The sequence below is a fragment of the Porites lutea genome, chromosome 13, assembly GCF_958299795.1.
Source record: "Porites lutea chromosome 13, jaPorLute2.1, whole genome shotgun sequence".
NCBI classification, from domain to species: Eukaryota; Metazoa; Cnidaria; class Anthozoa; order Scleractinia; family Poritidae; genus Porites; species Porites lutea.
Window position 1 is genome coordinate 21993512 of NC_133213.1, and position 22433 is coordinate 22015944.

Genomic DNA, 22433 nt, shown 5'->3' on the forward strand with positions numbered 1-22433 from the left:
GAAGTAGGACCTGCAGTGGGATTTTTGTCAAACTTTACTGATTGGTAGTTCATGCTATAGAACTCAACTTTTGAAATGAAATCTGGGGGTCCCCATACTAGTTTAGGAGCAGCAGCAAGTTCTCGATGCGCAATGATTCCTCGCAAAAGAGAAGCGAAGAGATGACGTCCTGAACCCCTAAATCTGTGAAATTATAGGATAGGTTGATATATCCAGGGAGAGCTTCTTCTTAGAAGCCGGGAACTAGTTAATATTGCTGATGACGTCATCTTAGTTAGGAGTTATTTTTAGTGTCAGTAAATTTACAGGCCCTATCTGCAATCTTCAGTCTCATAAATCTTAGTACTAGCTCATTTCTATTGCACTAAGATGTATCCAAATGCATTAACGTACTTTTCGCCATTATCCGCATAGTTTCGTGCCGCAACTCCACATCTGATGGAATCATCTGGCTCCCCTTTCATGCCAAATCCGATTCTAGAATCACAGCTAACACAGTCGTTTTTGTTGTTTCCAAGGATACCTATTCTTGCTCTCGAAGGATAACTAGTTCCACTGCAAACTGCATTAAACCCTTCTCTATTGCAGTTGCGCTGCAAGGAGCCCTGAGGACCAATCAGCATCTTCCAGCGCTCACGACCCAGATCGCTTGCACGGAACGCTCCGTCGGAAATGAGGGAGTGAAGAGAGGTGGCAGTCTGGTTAAGAGCAACGAACCTAGTCTGACTGCCGATCTTCATTCCGAGGCAGATCTTGGAAAAATTTGTGCCCCAGTAGGTTGGAAGCTTGGTTTCTTGATTGTCAAAACCAGTCATTCCTCCTGCAATGTTGTATGTATTTCTGTCACTCCACAGCGGAGAAGAGAAGCGGAAGGTCCTCTGCAAAGCAAATTGTATTGTTATGTTCCTAGACTTTCACTCAACTAAACAGGGACTGCCATTGGTTGATTCTTGGTCACGTGGCCTTGACTAAAAATCGAAAGTATCTCGATCGTGATGCATTAAGCAATGTACCCCGCTTGGGATACATTACAGCACGTGATCAAAGCATGGTGGAAAGTGGCGTGACAGAAGGCGAGAAAAACACTGCCAGTTTTCTTTTTCGTGAATGAACATAACAACACAAACACGAAGCGCCTCGGGAAACATCAGGACTCTCGGGAAAACAAAACTAACTGTTTCCCTCGGGATCTAACATTAAGTGCATAATATTAAAGGGTCTCTGTCGAGGCAAGGAGTTCCTCATAATGACAAGTGGGAATTGCTATTTATCGACACACGTAATTGGATTCCGTGATCCGGAAAATTTGTGCCTGTGGAATCCAGAGTCCGGGAAATTTTTGCTGGTGGAATCCGGAACTCAGCTGAAGGGATCCCAAACCCCACTAACGATTGGAATCCAATCTAATTAACATTGACAGAGAATCCTGAATCCAGTACCTGCAATCCGGAATCCACTGCGTGGAACTCCGGAGTTCAAAACTGTCATAGATTCCTAGCATAGGGCGATATTTAATCGAATTCCACGTTTAAGGCAATTTGAGACACTTATATGATTGTACAATTTCGCACCTTTATTTCAAGGTACCATCTAGATGTTGGTGGCAACGTCTGTCACAACAGCTACCAATACAGAAGTAACTATATAGTACTTATAACCTTCACTCCGTCTGTCTTTAAGGCCAGCGTCCATCCTCCTCCTCCACATCCAAAGTCTCCCATGTGACAGTAAACAGGAATTATTTGGGCATCGATACTCAGGTTATACACTTGACTCTTTGAAAAACTGTTTCAATTAATTAAATGAAAGGCAATAAACCTTTTGGAGGTAAATATATACAAATTCATTCGTTTATCTTGTTGGGTAAAGTAGTTGCAACCGGCGGGTCCCTACCCACTTACCACCACCACCACCACGGCCAGTAACAACTATGACGGATTGTCATTTGAAAAGATTTTGGAAAAAAATAAAGCCTTAAAAGCCTGTAACGAGCCTTAGATAGAGATAAGGCTTTTCAACCACCAGAGGGAAAAAAAAACGAAGTAAAGTGAGTGTTGGCAAGGTACTCTTAAGCTGACAGAATATACTACTATTCATCACCCAAACTCATTCAAACTCATTCTTCAAGGGTAGTCATGAGCATTGAAGATTACCTAAGCCCCCAAACTCGCGAAGGAATAGGATCTGAGGGAATATTCCTTATCAAGTTAATTCAATTAATTTACGACGGCGACACTTGAATGAAGCCTTTTATGATATTGAGTTGAGTTTGATTTCTTATGTACTATGCAACAGTTCTCCAGCCTTCGAATTCACTACGTAAGTCACGACATGAAATACGTAAATAAACAAACTTGGAAACAAATGAAAATATAAGGCGCAAAAAATCGTTTAACATAGAATCGCAGAGCACTAATCTGCTTTTTAGTCGCTGTCTCGAGGATATGATATTGCGGGCGGGGAGAAGTTAAAGGCTGTGTTCAATAAACTGTTTTAAAATATTGACTCTAAGTGTTAACTAATTAACTATCATCAGGAATTAATCTTTGGTAATGTTAGAGAAACATAGAACCCAGCATCCACCTCGCTAAGTTGTACGGAATTTTTAAGTCCCACTGATGTAAACTGGTTTTAGAACAAATTGTTCAAACCTACTACTGACCCTCAGTCAGGAAGTTTGTATCAACGACACGACATAAGGATGGAATAAGGATATTTGTCATCGAACAATAAAAATCTCTAGTAGGAAAAGTTTCTATTTAAACTAACAAATGAAACCAAAACATAACTTACTTGTCTTTTTCGTACTGTTCCTTACAAGAAGAGACGACAGAAGCGGCTGACGTGACCATATCCAAAAATATAAAAATAGTTCATTTATTTACATGCGAATCAAAGGAAGTAAAATTAATAATCAACCTTGGTAGTTTTTATTTAAGAATACCTGTTGGGTTTGGAACCGGTTGTGGAACTGGGGAGGAATTATTGTTGATTAGTGCGATAAGACTGTCCACCTTTTCCTCTAACGACTTCATGGCATCGCTGAAGCCAGAGGTTTTGTTGTTCAGTGCAATGAGACTCTGTACATTTGATTCTAAAGACTTCATTGCATCGATGACGCTGGAGGTTTTGTTGTTCAGTGCAATAAGGCTCTCCACCTTTGCCTCTAATGACTTCATGGCATCGCTGACGTTAGAGGGGTTTTTGTTCAGTGCAATTAGACTCTCTACCTTGGCCTCCAAGGCTTTCAAACTATCGCTGACGCCAGAGGTTTTGTTGTTCAGAGCAATAAGACTTTGTACTTGTGATTCTAAGGACTTCATTGTACTAGAAGTATTGTTGTTCAGTTCAACCACACTCTCCATCTTTCTTTTTAGCCACTTTGCGGTAGCGCTACTGCCAGAAGGAGTACTGTTGTTTACTGTAATAAGATTCTCCACTTTTGCCTCCAAAGACTCAATGGAATCTCTATTGCCAGAGGCATTGTTGGTCATTTCAATAAGACCCTCCATCTTTGCTTCTAAGGCCCTTATAGCCCGCGAATCCTGATTTATGGTGCATTGGCAGTTGCAATTATTCACCGGCGTATTGTCACATCGAAGCGTTTGGCCGTTATTTGCCACAGTCAAACTTGTGGCCCCGTTAATAGAGGAAACACTGATAAGGCCAAGCAGAACAAATGGCAAATGCATTGTAAGTAAGAGTTAGTGTGTGGGGGACTTTGACTACTCCTAGTTTCTTCTCTTGTGCAACTCAACTTGCAGCCGTTTATTCTAAGGGCTTTTCCGTAATTTTGATTCAATACTGGTCGGTAAAATCCCCCATTAACACAGAAGATATCCAATACGTTCATTAAGCAACTATATAACAGGAAACATTTGTAAACAGAACAGTATATATCGTAATATAACTAGCTATAACTGCTAAACATTTGACGGTTTGACGAACCTGTTTAGGAAATAGTAAGCCAACATCGAAACCTACTTTAAATTAACGAGGATACTTGAAATGCAATATTTTGTTTCAGGCCGTTTTCAGAATGTGTAATTCTCTCAATATCTTCTTTTTTAAGAAGAAAAAAGCTGCAATTTTGCAGTGCTTCTTAAAAATACACTGGGAAGCCTTTGGTACTTCAAGCTTCTTACTTTTCCAATCTTTTTTCTTACTTCTTCACTTCTTACTTTTCCGGCCTGTAAGACCAGCACTTTGCAAACTTCATATTTTGTCCATATTGTGAAACTGCGGAACAACTTATGCAATGAAGCCTTCCCTAGTGGTTTTACTTGATGTCCGAGAACTTTCTAGAAATCAACCGATACATGGCTTTGACATCGTGCTGCAACACAATTGGCCAATCGAACAATGCCTTCTCCAAATTAGGGTTTTCTTTGGCGGGAAAACGAAGAGGCCATGTTTTGATCATTCATCCATTGGCTGATAAAACAAATAACAAACACTTACCAAACCATTTCTTTTTTTTCCACTTCTTGGACTAATTGATAATATCTCTAATTTATTACTACATCACCTTTTCCTTATCGCCAAACGATATATTTACACATGTAAGTTAAATAACTGCAACCCTGCGCTACAGGTTTATATACAAACCGTTATGAACTCCATGGAAATTGAAAAAGAGATTGCCTCTAATAATAACAATATGTCCTCCTTCAAAAACAAATGGAGCCCTCTTAAACTTTGCCCCTCGGACAAATAAACTTGCTGTTATTAAATAATTTCAAAAGTTCCAAAAGTTAAAAGTGATGCAGAAACAAATGCAAATGCAAATCACCTTTTAGTTGGTAGGACAGACTCCTTATGTTTTTGTTGTATCGTGTTTTATTTTGCAATTTTGCAAATAATAGTCAATTTTGTAAATTTTTTTTAGGCTTAATTAGTTGCAAATGCTGTAACATTGTATTTTTCCTTTATCTCTTGTACGTTGTTTTTATTTTTCCTTCATGTAAATGTAAGTATTGTCATAAGAAGTGTTGTAACCAAATAAATGTTATTAGAAAAAAAAAAAAAACATTTCAAAGTCATAAATCGCTTTTGAGGCACCCTTTACAATTTAAAGCTAAATAACTTCAAAATCGTTCAAAGATTGACGTTTTGGGTACATTATTTTGTGCAAGTTCTGTTATCGTATCATAAAAAAAATAATAAATAAAATAATGATTTGGAGGTAGCACATCCACAAAATGGTTCTTTGTCTACTTGATTCCTTGTCGAATTGGAATTTGGAAATGTTTGTTTTTGAGGAGAGGGGAAAACTGGAGTACCCGGAAAAACCTCTCGGAGAAAAGGAGAACCAACAACAAACTCAACTCACATATGGCGTCGACGCCGGGATTTGAACCCGGGCTACATTGGTGGGAGACGAGCGCTCTCACCACTGCGCCATCCTTTGCTCCACGGCCTCCTATCATTGGCCTCCAAGGCCTTCTGAGGCCAAAACACCGGTACGATGAAAACTGTTAAATTAAGTAGTATTGTAGTTTGGGGTCATAACATGTTGATTAAGTTTCTCTTCTACGCAAACTACAAAAATGAGTGAAAGCATTTTCGATGAATAGACCAATTTCGATATATGAAAATTTATATTTGGCTTCGAAGCTTAAAGAATAAAACAAAAGCAATCATCTTGAAACTCAGCAATGAATAATTCATTTCGTTTGTTTTATTCCTTCAAGCCTCGTAGCAAAGAATAAATTTTTGATATAGCGAAATTGGATTACGTCAACTTTATAAGAATATTTTTACTATCATCCAATTTACAGCCATTGCAAACGATCTGAGATCAGCGGGCTGCAGTCTGGTGTCTGGAAACGTCATGTACACCTTTTATATCAGCTCATTTTTATTGCACCAAGATGTATCCAAATGTTGTCCATTATCCGCAGAGCTTCCTGCTGCAACCCCACATTTGATCTGGCTTCCCCTCCATGCCGAACGCGATTTTGGAATCACAGCTATTGCAGCCACTTTGGTTGTTCCCACTCCCACTCTGTCCCTCCCGCCTACCCGCCACCTATTGTCCCGTCCTCCCATCCCCGTTCTCCCCCACAATAAACGTAACCTGATATTCGTTCCAGTTTGATAACACTCAGTTAGTTTGAAAAAAAGGCCTTTTTTTTCTTTTTCAAAGAAGCTTTGCGCTTTATATGACTCATACTTTAAGTATGATTTTTATTTAACTTTCTCTCTTTCTCACTCTCCCTCATTTTTTATGTTATGATTATAATCAAGTATTTAATACCTTGGTTTAGTGTTTCCCACAAAGGAAAATAGTTAAAGTATGGTCGCGACAAAAGTGCATAAGGGAAAAATTAAATCGAAAACCAAATGTCTGGGATATTCTTGTGATTCAGCTTTTTAAACCTGCATATTTTATGGACGTTTTGAGATTAATTTTCCCCGTTTGAAATTAAAATTTGAATGTTTAATTCAAAATTAAATGACTACATTTTTAACAACGCGCGTTTACCCAAAAGGACTTAATTGTGGACATCTTTGGCAAGTACTTGTATCATCTTATCATATGAATAAACATCATTTCAGCTGTTAAAACTGACCGGGGGAGTACTCCCTTATGTAAGCCACATAGATAGCTATATATATATACCACCCCGAAGGGTATGGTTTTTGCGCCGTTTCGATCTGAAAACGGGTAAAGACTTTGCCCATTTCGGGTCTGGAATCGGATATCATTTCTCATCAGGGAATTGCCAGAAGAAATGAAAGAGTAATATGCAAATTCAAAGTGGATTTTAAGAAATCTTTTTGATGTCGTTCTAATTTACCAGTCAGAATTTCTGCCTATGTAGACATAATGTGTTTTGTGATCTCGGAGATCCTCCAGGTCTGAAAACAAAAAGACAAGGTCTGGAAAAGGGTTTCGAAAATGACAATTTTCGGTCTAAAAGGGGGTGAGAATTTGCAGAATCGGGCGATTCACCCCACTAAGAGTTTCCAGGAGTACACCTCCCCACCCCCCGGGTATAACTGCATTCAAATAACCCGTTTCTGAAAAATCCATCAAGTTTTCAAACAAAGAAAAATTCCGTTTGACTGTTTTATTTGTTATGACTTTAACAGTGGCTGTTTCCCTCTATCTCTTCAGTTTAAATCTAAACAATCTTTCAATATAGAAACTCCGGAGAAACGAACTTGCTAATTTTGCAAGTTGATCTTTTAAGCCTCGTTATGGTGTAGCGAAGTAAATTGCCACATTGACTAATATTCCAAATGTTTAATTGGCCTTCTAGGTTGATTGAAGGCAATCTACAACTTTAATGTAGATTTAGCGACCATGGTGAAGTCAGTTTATTTTATATATTTATCAACGTAACTCGACTGGGAAGCTGATACCAATATTTATTCAAAATAACTGTTAAGATATTTGTTTCTCTCGCACATTCCCTCCAATTTACCTGTCACTGTGTGAACATCTGCTTCACGTAGGTTTTGTTTTAGCAAAACAAGTCTAGAAGGTCAGTGCTCTATTTTTCTTCTTGTTTAAGCAGCCGGGCTACGTGTTTTTAAACCTGCAAAGATCATGACTGTCTTGAGGAATGATGTCAACAGAGCGACTTTTATTTAACCAAAACGTAGTTATAGAATTTGGATACAACGCCAGCTTCTTCTCTTTTCTCGCCGGGCGGCATCAGGGAAAATGTCATCTCCGTTGTTCTGCCTCGCTATTCTTATGTTGGCTTCATTGACTTCTGCTGAGTAAGTACGAACAAACATAACATTTATTCATATGAACATTAGTACATTTCTTTAAAAAGAAACTGCTATTTTATCTCAATGAAAATTAAATTTTCCATATGAAAAGTTCGAACGACAATAAACTAACACCAGGGTATATTGGCTTTTTTGAATAGTAGTATTACCTTCTTAGTGAATAGAATAGTTTTAATGATTCAGTTTTATTAGAAGTGATAAACCGAGGAATATATAGTACCCATTTGTAGTATTTGTGGTAGGCGCATTTAAAGAATGAATTCCCAATGTTACGAGTTGCGATCAAAGGAGTTGTTAGAAGGACGTTTTCTTCGCTTAAGGCTACCATCGTAGAATAGCTTTCACTCTCTAAGCTATTAAAACATACCTATAAATTTTTACTTGCCCTTCAGTGTTTTCAACGGTTCATAATGAGACGTTTAGTTTAACAGATTATTGCTTGTCAACCTCTTTTTTTTTCAAGACATTCGCTAGGATATAAAGCAGCGACTGACATGTAAATTATGATAAAGCAGGCATACCAACCATCGTTTATCGTTTTTTAAAGTTTTTAGATCTGATCTTGAATACATTATCCATAATGAAGAATAAACTTCACTGAGAAACAACAAGCTAATTGGCGAAAAAAACACTTTTACTAAATTTTGCCTCCCAATGTCATTTCTTTTTGAAAAGAGACTAAACACCGTTTTGTGTTACAAAATTAAAATATATACCCTGTTTTTTAAGTCGAGTAAAATTTATAAAACGTTGTGGGCTGTTTTCCTAACGACGTTTTTATTGCATGTCTACTCATACTCAGTGACATCATCAAGCACGTTTTCCTGCCTTTTATACACAGCTGGTCTGATCAAAGTTCATCTTTACTTTGTTCGCCCAAGCATCTATTTTTCTTCCTTTTTCCTTAATTTCCTTTAATGTTAAAAATATACATATGCATACTTTTCAAACAATCGTTTTGAATTCATTATTTTAAATTAAGTTCACCGATTCTTCGCCTTTTATGCCAGTGAGCTTCAATAAAATTTTAACTGAATTCTCATTGCAATTAAACCTTTATTTTTAAAAACCCCATTAACCTTCAGCTGCTGAATTTAGAGGAAATGGAAGTCTTTATTTAAATTTTTGTGACATTTTATATTCTCTTCCACGCGACTGTTCCAATTTTGTCATACCCGCAAGCGATTTAAGAACTTGATCAATAAGTAGAGAGGGCTTGTTCAATCTATAATTTAGGATTAAGAGGTTTTACAGTTTCCGTTTTCTTCGCGTTATAAGACCATTTAATTCCCACCTTCTTTTTTTATAGAAGTTGGTTATGACTTTTACAAAATGCCTATTAAACAGAGTTAAGCTTTTGTTTAAATATATAACAAAAACGCTTTCTAAGCCATTTTCTCTTTATCCAGCGGTTTATCTAAACACCGTCAGTCGTGAACATTTTCATGGGACCAAACACGGGCTAGAAAACATATATCTTCTTGAACTGATATTAAGCCACTTAGGAAAAGATCAGGAGGTTCAATGATTTCCTAAACAGCGACCTAAGTTTCTAGGCCCGCGTTCATCACTTCCTAGTTTGGTTGCTTTCATGTTCCATTTTATCATTTTTATTTGACTATGATTTCATGAACTCCACCAATTTTCCCTGAGGGCTATTTTATGCTATGGTTCAATAATATAACCAACGACCACTAATGAACAATAAATCAACAATGGCATAAGATTAGGTTATGGCTGTTCACACGAGTATGTTTTAGTTTCTAGAGTGTGTTCTGAAACGTGCGTTAACACGAGTTTGTAAACGCAAGCAGTAGTAACGTTTTTATACTTGTCCACAAAGATAATCGCTGGTTTATTCCACATGAGGTCATAGCGGTAATTTTAGTAGTCTCCCCTGAGAACTAAATTCCATTTTTGTGGAAATTCGTCGTATTATATTGACCATGCATTGTATGTATTGACCACCAATACGGCCGACTTGTCACGTGATGGCAAACCAACAATAGGGAGATAAGACATCGCAACGACAAATCAGAATGCGACTCGGTGCTTAATTTCCTGTTCTGTTATTGGTCAATTCCGTTTCAACAACTGCCCGCCTCGTCGTCTCTGTTGTTACGTTGACGGCGTCCGGGAATAATATATCATTCAACAGTTTTAGTGAGCTAAGCAATTCTGCACGTGTAACAAGCTTTTCTGTAAATTTTTTCACCGTTCCTCGACAACTACGACAAAACTAAGAGGAGAAAAAAAACAAACTTTAGGCCACGTCCACTCTAATCCAGATATTTTTGACGCGCTTTTTTTTTTTTACTTTTTTAAACAAATTAACCTTCCGTCCCAAGAAACCAACAAGGACCTTAAACACCCACAACGGCGACGGCTACAAAAACGTCACTTAAAAAGTGAATTCGCGCTGCCTCAAACTTTATCGCGCTTATTCCATCTCATTTAATTCGTCAAATGTGGTCAATTTTTTTTGGAATTGAATTCTGAACGAATGTACCAAAATTCAGGAAAAGAAAAAGAAAGTTGTTGTCTTGCGTTCCCGTCCTCGTCAAAACGTGAAATTAGGCACTTTGACGTTGTAGTCGCGCAGCGAAGGCAAAGAAATGTACAAAAAAGCGTGATGCACGTGCAAAGTTGTTGTTTTGCCAACCTTAACCGATTTCTTTTTTGCTGTTCTCATTGCCCTCGCCGTCGTCGTTGCTTTAGCTCCCTAATGAAACCGCTCCCCAGAGTGATTTAACGTTCCGTTTACACGATTCCGGCCTTAAACCTTTAAACCCTAAGATCAAAATTTGAATTCTCATTTGTTGCCCCTATTCATTTCCTACAGAAGTAGTGGAGAGAAGTTGATCAATCAAGCAAATTCATCTTGTGTGATCATGTCCGTAATTCTCATCACCACTCTGTTTTACAAAGCATTGATATTACAACGAGAAATTTGATGCTGATCACTCTTGAGAACGTGATCTTGAACGCAAAGGTGATAAATATTATTGTATCTATTTGAACTTAAAGTCGTCTCATGTAAACACCAAACAAAAAAGCAAAAATAAAAAATAAGGGGCAGATCGGACAAAATATACGTCTTTGCGAGTTGTGAACGATATACTGATGAGTCAAGGCAAAATATTTAAGTGTGCAGATGGGAATTGAAATGGTTTCATAATCAAGCAAGGTGACGGAGGTTCTTAAACCTCTTAAACGGAAATTAGGGATAAGTTCCCCTTAAAGTCATTGTCCAAGTTTTTAAAACCTTGCGGGCATGGAAAAGAATTGGAGCAGTCGCGTTCATGAGGATAAAAACATCATAAAATTTACATAGATAAAATTACCCCCGTGTCACTTTAAATTCAGCAGCTGTACGTTAAAGTGCACGGTTTTTAAAAATAGGGGATAATTTTTAGACTGTGGCCAAGCACTGGGCATTCTGTTCAGTAGAAATTAAGGCAAGGTCATTCGCATAAAATAAAAGGAATCGGTGCGCTTAAAAAAAAATACTCTCTTGACTCGGTCAACAATACTAGAAAGATGGGTTGGCGAATTTAAGAAAAAAGAACGCTGATCGTACGTTTTAATAACCCGCTTTAATTCGTTGGTTAATATTAACGATCAAATATAGTAAGAGCAGATGGCAGAAAGATAGTAAAAATCTTGCTAAAAGAAATTGAGGCAGAACCATTTTATAATCTTTAAGGAATTTGTTGCCCAGGCCTCCAACGTATTCTCGTTGGAGAAGATTGAATAAAGGTTTTTTTTGAAAATAATATTGCAAAGGGCATTTTCCCTCGTGGTACCTGATTTAACTTCCCTTTTGCCTCTTTGAAATTATTACCGGGTGAAACATCCGTCAGGAAAAATGGTCGTATTAATCCGTTTTGACAAGAACATGTAATTATAAGCCAGCTATATATATATATATATATAGCATAAATTTCGAAGTCTATAGGCTGTTGAGGTTCGTTTCTTTCACAATGAATTTGAAAACGGCTTTAAATTTTACAACAAACTGATGTTTTACAATGGACATAAAAGATCTCAAAAATTGGTTTCACGTCAATACGCTGATCATCTTTTATCAGTTGTACAAGCAGTTAAAGAATAAACGCCTACGGTTTAAACTTTTAAGGCGCTTTTAAGAATAAGGCAATTATCAATCGCCCAAAGTCGGCTATTCATTATGGCTGATTTAATTGAGAAATATAGGGGCTCTTTGGTCAGATAATTTTTAATTTAACAATTTAAAGTCAGTTTTTTATCTGCATTGATAACAAAGTAGATGAACAAAGAGAGGACGCCGACTCAATGCTCCAAAGAATGAATTAAATTGTGGAAAAACTGCATCAAATTTATTCTTGTAAAATGGCTAGAGAAGAATGCAGTATTTTTTTCTTTCCTTATTTTAAAATTAAATTTTGGAACTTTTTATCCTTGTCGTTTAAAAGACGTGCTTTTTATTCAAACAAGCAGGATATAATGTTGAAAAGGGCCTCCGGTGTTGATTTCGTACTCAGGGTCACCTGTTATAGTTCAACCATTGGACGTTAAGGCAAACTGATACCCCACGGTGTAACCAGGAACACAAAACCTAGGAGATCCTTCAGTTCCTTCAGTTCGAGGCTATTAAACGTATCAGTGGGCGTTAGATATCTTTCACGCGAAATGCTGTGAAATGGGCCGTGCTAACATACGTTTCCAAACTTTATCTCTTAGCTGGAGACATGCCCCCTAGATTTCATAATCAATCCAGTTTAATTATCATCATTAATCGGCCCTTTTCTGATCTTACTCGCCCTTGCCAGGAACCTTGATCTGTATGGTTTAAAGGCTGAGAGTTATCTGGCACTAAAATTGAATACCCGAGATTCTCCAAGGCTTGCATTGGCCTTAAAATATAGACTACATTTATAGGTAAGCCCCGGCGCTAACTAAAAGAAATTACCGTCTTTTAGGGAAAAGGTCATTCGTATCTTTCCTGGAAACAATGAACAACTTGAATTCCTCAACTCTTTACAGGATAACCAAGACCTTGAGGTGAACGAAGTCATTTAACATTTATTTATTTACTAATTTGTCATAAGCATTTTTTGGCTCCAAATCTTGTTACTAACGAGTGAATAAAAAAATACTTGTCTAACATTGCCTTTAAAGTTGTAGATCCCTAGTGTATGCTTAGTTGAAGCTATTGATTTACATTCAACTCTCTCTTATCGGACACCTCTATCAGACGGACACCTCGGTAAAACGGACACTTAGAGTTGGTCCCTGCCTTTCTATACTAGTTTTATTTGACTCTCTATAAGACGGACACTTGGTGCCGGTCCCAAAGGTGTCCGTCTTAGAGAGAGTTGACTGTATAGCTACAACTTAAATTACCCAACAGTGTTCGCTCCCATTGAATACTTGAGGTCATTTGACCACCTTTGCATGATTAAACAATGAAACTCTAATTTCCTGTGAGTGGAAACACTGAGCGACGTCAGTCCATTCGTGGAAGACCTAAATTTAATGCCATGGAACACTTCAAAATCTCTCTGTTATCATGATAAAACGTTGTTACCATGTCTCGAATTATTTATTGTCTTTTTTCTTAAGCTTAATTTTGAATGACCAACCATTAAACTCTCTCCGCGTAATTTGTTTAGCTTTTGTTTGTTTCCATTCTGTAGCTGGACTTCTGGAAAGCTCCTCATAAAGTTGGCCTTGCTGTTGATATTCACGTGACTGAGCATGCGTACAAGATTCTCGCAGTGCAGCTTAACAAGAAAAGTATTCAGTTTCAAATTGTCATTTTTGATGTAGAGCAGTTGATGGACGAGGAAAATGCCGTACAGACACGAGGATTCTCCGTCAGCTTTTACAGCAAATATCATCCATTGCTCGAGGTAATACAACGTTTATCTGCTAGTTAAATGGTTTGTGTCTGCTAGCCTGCGTTGCAGCTATCCTGCGCATCGTCTAAGCCGTATAGAAGCGGTGTAGAGGGTCTGTGACGCAGGTTAATGTCTACCCGCAGCATAGGGAATGAAGAAATGGAAGATACTTCACCAAACTACTGGTTACCAGACTCCGTGCTATGGCCAGTACCTTACGCGTGCGTACAGCAATATCTCATCATCTGAACCACTGTTTTGCCCTTATTAGGGCTCATCAGCATGGCATGGCTGTCAAACCCCTAAACCACCACAGGCCGTGCTCAGATGCCTTTTACTTTCGAGACGACTAAAGAATTTGGTAATGTGTGCTTACTTACTGACTTTGGTCTGAGTGATAAAATCAAAGCACAACATGCCGACTAAACGTGCTATTTTAAGAGTAACTTTCACATTATGTAAGGTCATTTTTGATTTATGAAATAAAATGTCGAGGTGGATCTCGCAATAAAATGTCGAGGTGGATTTCGCGCAAATGCGTGCTTATGGTCATTCCAGGCGGCAATAAATCCCAATCTTACTGGCTGTGGCTTAACCCTCTTGGGATTTCTGCATTTAAGTCTAAAAACAATGATCAAAAACGAAACGAATTATCCTTGAAATGTGGTATTCATGGCGCGTACATTCTTTGAACTATGCATTAACTGAAAACGGTTAATTAATAAAACTCTAGATCGAGGAGGAGATGCGAAACCTAGCAAACCAGAATCCCAGGATGGCGAAAGTGTTCAGTGTGGGAAGATCATATGAGGGTAGAGAACAAAGGGCTATTGAGGTAATTATGAATACCATACTTTACAGTTTTCTTTGATTATATTAATATTTTTCCAACTACGACTGTATGTGCTTTTTCATCTTAACTGCATTGATTTAAACTGAAGTGAGGCTAAATGTATAAATTCCTCCGGTTAACAATGAAATTGGATGGATTCACTGACTGAAGATGCAAATGTAAATTCTGTATAACAAGGCATGCACACGAACAGAAAACACGTTTGTCGGCGTAGGACTACAAGATTCTTTGATGTGCATGTGTAACCAGAGTTGGTAGAATTTACATTAACAATTTGATTTTAGCAAATAAGCTTCGGCAGAGATTCTCCCTTCTTCAGTGCTAGACCCTTTGATATTGAGTTTGATCAAAAAAGCTAATTAAATTTTGTCTTTAAGGCTTTGTCCTTTTCTGACTGTTGCTTATATTTTAGCTGAAAGGCAAACCAAGACCGAACAAAAAGACTTTCTTTATGAATTGTGGAATCCACGCACGAGAATGGGTTTCGCCGGCAACCTGCATGTACATCATAAAACAGGTGGGTCAAATTAATCAACACATGCACTCCTTGAGGACCGCGAAAGTTAGGCCACGGCGAAACTTCGAACTTTTCATGAGGCGAACCAGCTCTAACTTAGGTCGACCTAAATTAAGTTGTAAGATCGTCCGTTGGATCAGATGTCGAACTGAGGAAGCGTCGGAACTAATCAACTGAATAAGACCAAAAAGCAGTTTTTGGCGGCCAGCGGCTGTTAAGTAATTAATTTTCTCCCGAACGAAGCTAAATATACATTGTCATACAAATTGCAATTTATTAGTTTACTTGGTCGCTCGTGAAGATCGACGTTTGTCCCGGAGACGATCTTCAGACGTTCTATCAGGGGCACCCAACGAGAGTACAGTTCAAAACCACTTAAACATAGCTTGTTAAACGTATTTTAATATTTAAACGGTAGATATAGGCATATTTTTATCCCCTAAAAATTTTTTATCTGTTCGGATTTCCTGGCTGAAAGTCTAGTGATCCGAAAATTATAGGGATCAAAACTTACCTTTTCGAAAGTTTTAGCCAGAAAAAAGACTCCCGAAGATTCTAGGTGACCTTTTCAGGGTAAAAATCCGTTGAAAATGGGCAATTATACCATTTTTTAGACGTTTGAAAATCCTAGGAGAGGTAAACAAGCAAGAATTTTACCAAAAAATGTTCCGAAAATTCTAGATTTCAAATCGTCTTCTGAACAGATATTTTCCGAAAATTAACGTTGGGTGCCCCTGGTTCTGGCCGTCTGAAGCAGACATATAAAGCGTGTTGGACGATCCAAACTCATTCAGACGAACGTAACTGAGCCAGACGTCGAACTTTTCATGTGTTTGGCCTAGGCCTTAGACACCCACCATTTCTGCCTTACTTCTGCTGTAACTGCACTAATAAATTAATATGCTTCAAGCTCTTAGATAGCCAAACTCGACCTCTGAACGCGTTGATTAGCCTTTTTGTGTTAAGGGGTTTGAACGTTAAAAGAAATAGATTGTGATCAACTCTGCAAGATGATGATGTAAATATCATGGGATATGCATGACATCATTAAAAGCGGTGGTAAACTTGGCAGCCAACAGAGATTTTACTTAACTCTTTAAGATCCATTATCCACAAATTCTCCAGAATGATTTCAATACATTTCCTTAAATAATTAGTTGAGAGAACTTGATAAATGATCTAAGCACTTTCCCTTAGGTGATAAATTTATTATTTCTCATATCATTATCTATTGATTATGTATTGGTATTGTTAGGAAAATAATTGGTGTGGTCACTCCAGGCTTTTGAAGGATTAAAATTCAAGTTTACTCATTCCAAATATTTTTAATATATAGATTTAGCCAGGGTTAAAAGCGAAGCTCTGGTTACTAATACGTGTAAACAAAAAAATAGAATCGTGTAATGCTAAACGGGGACGACAATGAAAATGGCTTCAAGACTAATAGATCTAATTAGCAAAAAAAAAAACAAATTGCACCTGCAGCACACTTTTTCTTTTTTCTTTTCGCTTTCCCTTGTCGTTGTTTTGCACGACCACAACGCTGTTTTGTACTACTAAAACGTCACACTTCCTATTTACACATTATTTTTATGGAGGAATTTGTCGCATGTGCTTACCCAATATTTTGTTTCCTGTGTTCATGTTCGCTTTTATTTTTCACTGCCGCTCATTTTCACCTTGCTGGCCGCTAGCATTTCTCAGTTTCTCACCGCCGCTTTGAATTTCCACGTTTTTTTTCCTACGAAATTCGTCTCCTTTGTTTTCGACAACTCGCTCTAGCTCTTTTTCTGTTATCCACGTTAGTGTAAACATAAAAAATAATGCCAAAAAAGACACGACTTTTTTCTTCCTAAAAGTCCGGGCGGCCATGTGATTTCCTTCCAAATAAAACCTTGAGTTGTATTTGGGTTCCCATACCTGTTGATTGAGTTATTTTACATTGGCATACCTGTGGTGCAGACGGACGGTCGCTCGCTCGGTGTACGGTCACGTGATTGACAAATTTTCTCGGATGGCTAAATTACCACATTTCCTTAGCTATGGGGCTCCGCCCACGCGCAGCGTGAAGCGCCGCGCGTGAAGCTCCGCTAAAATCATTACAAGCAATTTTATGCCTGAGTTCTAAGACAAGGGGAAACCGGACCCACCCATCCTTAAAATGAGTAAATAAAAGATTTACAAAAAGGGGAAAATATAAAAAGTTGAACCGATGATAAAATGCGTCGTGAACTAGTACAGTCAAATTTTTTAGTTAAATCTGCGTCACACGTTTATATTGACTTTTTAAATGTCATTAGATCGTGTCCAAATACGGAAGAGACAGCAGCGTGACAGAAATGTTGAACAAGATGGATTTCGTTATCATGCCAGTCTTGAATGTTGATGGCTATGTGTTTACATGGAACAAGGTACAAGTAATGGCTAGAAACCAATTCATTTTAACCCTTTCACTGCCAGAGAGGATGATGGAGGTTTGTAAGGTGACTCTAACTTTTGAGTCTGTAGACCAAATCCTATGCAGCGCCGTAGCTAGTATGAGGCCAACCGAGGCACTCGCCTCGGTAAAATTTTGACGAATTTCGCCGATCATTTTTATTTTACATAAGCGATCATCGGATATTTTTAACGCATCATGATATTACAAAGAATTCAGCAATTCAGTCAATATACTATGAAAAAATTACCATATCATCGATCTCAAGGGGCTACGTACGTTAACTCAAATTTTTTTTGAACAAATACTGATCAAAACCATTGGCGAGGTTAACGGTCACCCAGATTATGTAGCTTGTTTCTGATTATTGCTTTTTAAATTCCACTTAAATTAACTCGAAAAAAAGTTACCGAAAGGCCCAGAAAACGCTGCAAATCGCATTTCCGAGAGACTAAAGTTCAAAATTTCTCGGGGGGGGGGGGGGGGGCATGCCCCCGAACCCCCCTAGCAACTCCCGCCTGCCTCGGTTGGCCGTTTGGTCTGGCTACGGCACTGCTATGATGTGACCATTCAAATGAAAGTTACTGAGCAGTACTTTCTTGTGGTACTGTTTATTATGCTGTACAAGGTGACTCTAACTTTTGAGTCTGTGGACCAAATCCTATGATGTGACCATTCAAATGAAATCTCTCTGCCTGTTGTGCTATCTGTTTTTCAAAATTTCCCCAAATGAAATTTGGACATTTGGTCGAATTTGCTTTTTGCTAAATTTGGCAGTGAAAGGACTGGCCCGAACCTCCATAAAGGAAAAGCACAAATACAAAGTAAGTTTGATGAATAGGTGTTCTTTAATCTCACCCGCATTCAGCATAAAGTTGTTCGTCTTGTGGCACTAACTGTATTCGCCGTAGGTTTCTGATTACTTAGTTTCTTACAATAAAACTTTAGATAGTCCGTCAGCACTCTTTCACTACTTGTGCGTCAACTATCCCAAATGTGTTAGCGTAACATTTTAAGGTTAAATTTGACCAGCCTTTTGCGCAGCGTGTTGTATATGACGGTCACGATTGACTTCAAACTATGTTCTTGCAGAACGATGTAAAACTAGAGAGCACTGAGGCCTATTTGCTGAACTTAAGGAAAAATCTGTCCTGGGATTTCAAAGTTATTTACATTTTTTGTAAAAATGAGGTTTTGAATCATTTTGCCGATATCTCAAAAGTTTTTATGTGTACAAGAAAATAAATAATATTTTCTGAAAGTTCGATCGTTCTTTGTTAAAGATATACCAAAACTCATAGAAATCGGTTTAATCTGTCCTGTTGAAAAACGCGAATAAAAAACATAACCATCACGTATATAGATGGGTTCGAGCACCTTGAATGCTCACGAAAATAACGTGTAGTTTTTTGTCTCCCCTGGGATGTTGTTACCAATTTACGATAATGCGTGGTAACATCAGCTCCGATAAAATTTGTGTGGCAAAAAACCCGAAATGTGGTGAGCAGCCGCCCTATGAAGGTGATAAATTTGGACAACTTTAAATTCTAAATGACGGTCACGTGTGACTGTTTCTTTAACGCTGAAAAATGAGTTTATAACGTGTGATGAAGTTTTGGATCAATCTAGGTTTCTAAAAAACTGCCTTCCTACCCCCCCCTCCCCCCCTTAACCTAACATTTTGCCCTTAGTGAGAAGTAAGTGATAATCCTAGCTTAGGGGAGGGGTAGGTGGGCAGTTTCCCAGAAACCTACATTGATCCAAACGCTATGCACTAACCCTGAGGTTAAGGGCAGTAGTTGCTTTAGTATTTGGTATTTATTTATGAATTCCTGTTGCAACTTAATAGTCCAGCAGAAGAAATAGATTCTGGAGGAAGACCCGCAAACCAAACACGGGATCAAGCTGTGTTGGGACTGATCCCAACAGAAACTGGGATTACAAATGGGGATGTAAGTACAATACTTAACCTCCTCAACAGGGGTCGGCAAACGAGAGACATTTCCAACAACTCTAGCGAATAGCAAGTACTTCAAATCTAAGTTCGTCATTTTAAAGTTTAATGTATTACCACAACGCCGGTAGTTCGACGAGGCCTGCCTGAGGCCTTTTTCACACGACATCACGGCGGCCATATTGGTATACCAAACAATGGAACGGTGGCCATTTTGGTGAATCAAACCAATCCTGTGGGAATTGAACTCTTTACTTATGTAGAGACTTCTTTGTTCCAAGAAATTTGCATAGCCACGGATCGCTTAAGTGGAAATGATCTATTATAAGTAAAAAGAAAAATTTTCAATTTTTACCTTAATTTTGTTAGGTTTGTTTATATCACAGTTGATTTATTCTGCATTTTATTTACTTTCTTCCTTTCTCGAAGGTATCAGCTCTAAATGTAGGTTTACAGTCAACTCCCGTTGTTACAGATGCGATGAAATACTGTAAAATTCCGAAAATAAACCCCTCCATGTATAAGCCCCTCCAAATATAAGCCCCCCAAACCGGTAACGCAAAAAACCCTCCGTTAAATCGTCCCTCCAAATATAAGCCCCCCCCCCTCCCCCCCGGGGGCTTGTACTTGGAAAATTGCCCTCAAATACAAAGTAAAACAAAGCCAAAATGGTAAATTTACTTCCAAATATAAGGATAGCACAATCGATTTTGAAACGCAAATTTCCCTCCGTTGATAAGCCCCTCCAAATATAAGCCCCCCCGGAGCTTGTACTTGGAAAATTGCCCTCAAATACAAAGTAAAACAAATTCAAAATGGTAAATTTACTTCCAACTATAAGGATAGCACAATCGATTTTGAAACGCAAATTTCCCTCCGCTGATAAGCCCCTCCGAATATAAGCCCCTCCAAAACTAAAACGAAGACCCCTTTGACTAAAACGAAGACCCTATGCACTAAAACGAAGACCCCTTTGACTAGGCCTTTGAAAAATACAGGCCCCGGGGCTTATTTTCGGAATTTTACGGTAATCCTCTGTTGACACGGACAACTAGCTAATAGCCATTTTGAGGACGAAGCTTAGTCGAATTGTATCATGGGATTATTGGGGGGGGGGGGGGGAGGGGAATTTTGCCCCCAGTTTCCCGCGCGACTTTGCAATAGCCAATGATAGAGGCGATAGCGTCCGTCTAACAGTCACATAGTGCATTTCGACACGACACCGACCTAGTCCCAAGCTCAACCTCAAAATGGCAAATAAAGGTCAATCAAGGTCCTAGGGATGCAGTTGACTATATCTTAGCATTTCGTTATCTATAGTACCAGGTGCCAGTAGCAATCCCTGTAACGACGCTTATCGTGGAACACATGCATTCTCCGAGGTGGAAGTCAGAAATGTGGCAAATTACTTACAAAGAGCAAGCAGATCAGACAAAATTGCTGGTTATATGGATGTTCACGCCTATAGTCAGCTCTGGATGATCCCCTGGGGATATACCAGGACACCAACTAGTGACCACGAAGAGCTGGTAGGACTTGGCACCTTTTTATCCATTTCGCTGTACATGTTTGTTCAGTTTAGCGAAATTGTGTGGATTGAATGGGCTGGAGATGTAATTTGATTGCCATGACAATCGCCAAAAATCGGCTGCATTTCTTCTCTCGTGCTTTTGACAAAACATGACGATGTTATAAAGTACTAGCAGAAACCATGCCTTATTTATTTTTTTATTTCATTATTTTTTTAATCCATTTTTCTCCTTCTATAGATGAGAGTGAGCAAATCCGCTGTTATTGCGATAAGGAACGCTGGTTACAGAACTTACTACAGATATGGGCCATCATCTGTCATAATATGTAAGGAATATATTTGCGGAGCCTGTTACAGGCTCTCAATTATAGTTGGAAGGAACGAACAGAAAAACGAACGCGCAATGTTCGCTTTTCCTTTTCGCTCGTCGCCATTGTCTGAAGGCTGGAACAGGCTACTTTTATTTAAACTGTCATTGTTAGTAATATGGGCCTCAAGGGAACAATTAGCAACTCATCACATTGTCATCTTATTATTTTTGATTAGTAAAACAATGAGCTTTCCGCGTTAAGCCTTGTCGTTTAAGATGAGTGAATCTGAAATTATTCAGCAAATTCACGAACCAAAGGCCCATATATCACAACCGCTATTCCTGAATGTTTCTTATCTTCGGGTTTAAATTGCAGATCAAAATTCTGGTGGAAGCAAAGATTACACATATGGTAAACTGAACATCAAGTATTCTTTCGCGCTTGAGCTAAGGGACAGAGGGCGTTACGGCTTCCTGTTACCAGCAAATCAGATCGTGCCGACTGCGATGGAGACATTTGAGGGAATCAAGGCAATGGCAAGAGAAATGAGGATCTAATGAGCTATAAGCTGTTCGAAAATAACCCAGTATTTTGAATAGATTGTCTATTTTAGTCAAAATCCAGTAATAAAGGGTTACTCTGCAGAGAAAAAATAACGATTGTGAAGTATTCTCTTTTTATTTCTTTTTTTGACTTATTGACACACGTACGCAGCACTGAAACATTAGAGAGTTTTAGATCGGAGTTTACCACGAACCTCTAACTTTGCGGTTCGACGTTCAAACATCGATTTAGATTGGCGGTGGATTAGATTACGGCCGCCGTTTTGAATCAACAGCCATGAATGGCACTTGTTTTCAAGATCCAATAGGATTTATCAAATTTAGCTTTTCGCCCGAATTTTTGCCTCTGTTAATGGATAAAGACTTGCTCCACAAGATTTTTGTATCGAAAACTTGACCCTCTTGGGAGTCGAGTTAAATTCATTTACACCCCGATCATTGTTTCAAGGAGTTGGACTGAAGGGTGTTGTAAACTTTCTTGGTGGTTACTACTGTCCTACAATTATTCAAAATTAAAACGCCTTTGTTCAATTCTACAAGTTGCTGATGTGCATATTGTGAGATATGTGGCGCGAGAGGAACCTGCGATATCATTTATTCCGGAATTGGCAACCGTAAATATAGAACAGAAAATTC

General features: G+C 38.4%; 2 protein-coding genes across 2 annotated transcripts; one reads left to right on the plus strand and one right to left on the minus strand.

Annotated features, from left to right (window-relative positions):
- Window positions 1-356: 356 nt before the first annotated feature.
- On the minus strand, window positions 357-2908 carry LOC140923374 (uncharacterized skeletal organic matrix protein 5-like). Its single transcript, XM_073373465.1, has 3 exons — window positions 2794-2908; window positions 1659-1785; window positions 357-878 (listed from the first exon to the last, which is right to left on the minus strand). The coding sequence occupies exons 1-3, from the start codon at window positions 2850-2852 to the stop codon at window positions 357-359; spliced, it is 708 nt and encodes a 235-aa protein (XP_073229566.1). The 5' UTR covers window positions 2853-2908.
- A 4360-nt stretch (window positions 2909-7268) lies between these two features.
- LOC140923132 (carboxypeptidase B-like) lies at window positions 7269-21890 on the plus strand. The gene is made up of 10 exons (XM_073373204.1): window positions 7269-7734; window positions 12711-12792; window positions 13428-13643; window positions 14365-14466; window positions 14897-15001; window positions 17302-17412; window positions 19288-19390; window positions 20713-20921; window positions 21162-21249; window positions 21610-21890. Exons 1-10 carry the CDS (start codon window positions 7676-7678, stop codon window positions 21789-21791), a joined length of 1257 nt encoding a protein of 418 aa, XP_073229305.1. The 5' UTR covers window positions 7269-7675; the 3' UTR covers window positions 21792-21890.
- The last annotated feature ends 543 nt before the right edge of the window (window positions 21891-22433 follow it).

Excerpts from the sequence above, each read along its gene's own strand:
- LOC140923132 (XM_073373204.1), top strand. The coding sequence starts at position 7,676 with ATGTCATCTCCGTTGTTCTGCCTCGCTATTCTTATGTTGGCTTCATTG. Across the intron at positions 15,002-17,301 it reads GCATGTACATCATAAAACAG|ATCGTGTCCAAATACGGAAG; the intron begins GTGGGTCAAATT and ends AAATGTCATTAG. Across the intron at positions 20,922-21,161 it reads CTAGTGACCACGAAGAGCTG|ATGAGAGTGAGCAAATCCGC; the intron begins GTAGGACTTGGC and ends CTCCTTCTATAG.
- LOC140923374 (XM_073373465.1), bottom strand. The coding sequence starts at position 2,852 with ATGGTCACGTCAGCCGCTTCTGTCGTCTCTTCTTGTAAGGAACAGTAC. Across the intron at positions 1,786-2,793 it reads GAACAGTACGAAAAAGACAA|TTTTTCAAAGAGTCAAGTGT; the intron begins GTAAGTTATGTT and ends TAATTGAAACAG. Across the intron at positions 879-1,658 it reads TAAAGACAGACGGAGTGAAG|AGGACCTTCCGCTTCTCTTC; the intron begins GTTATAAGTACT and ends TTTGCTTTGCAG.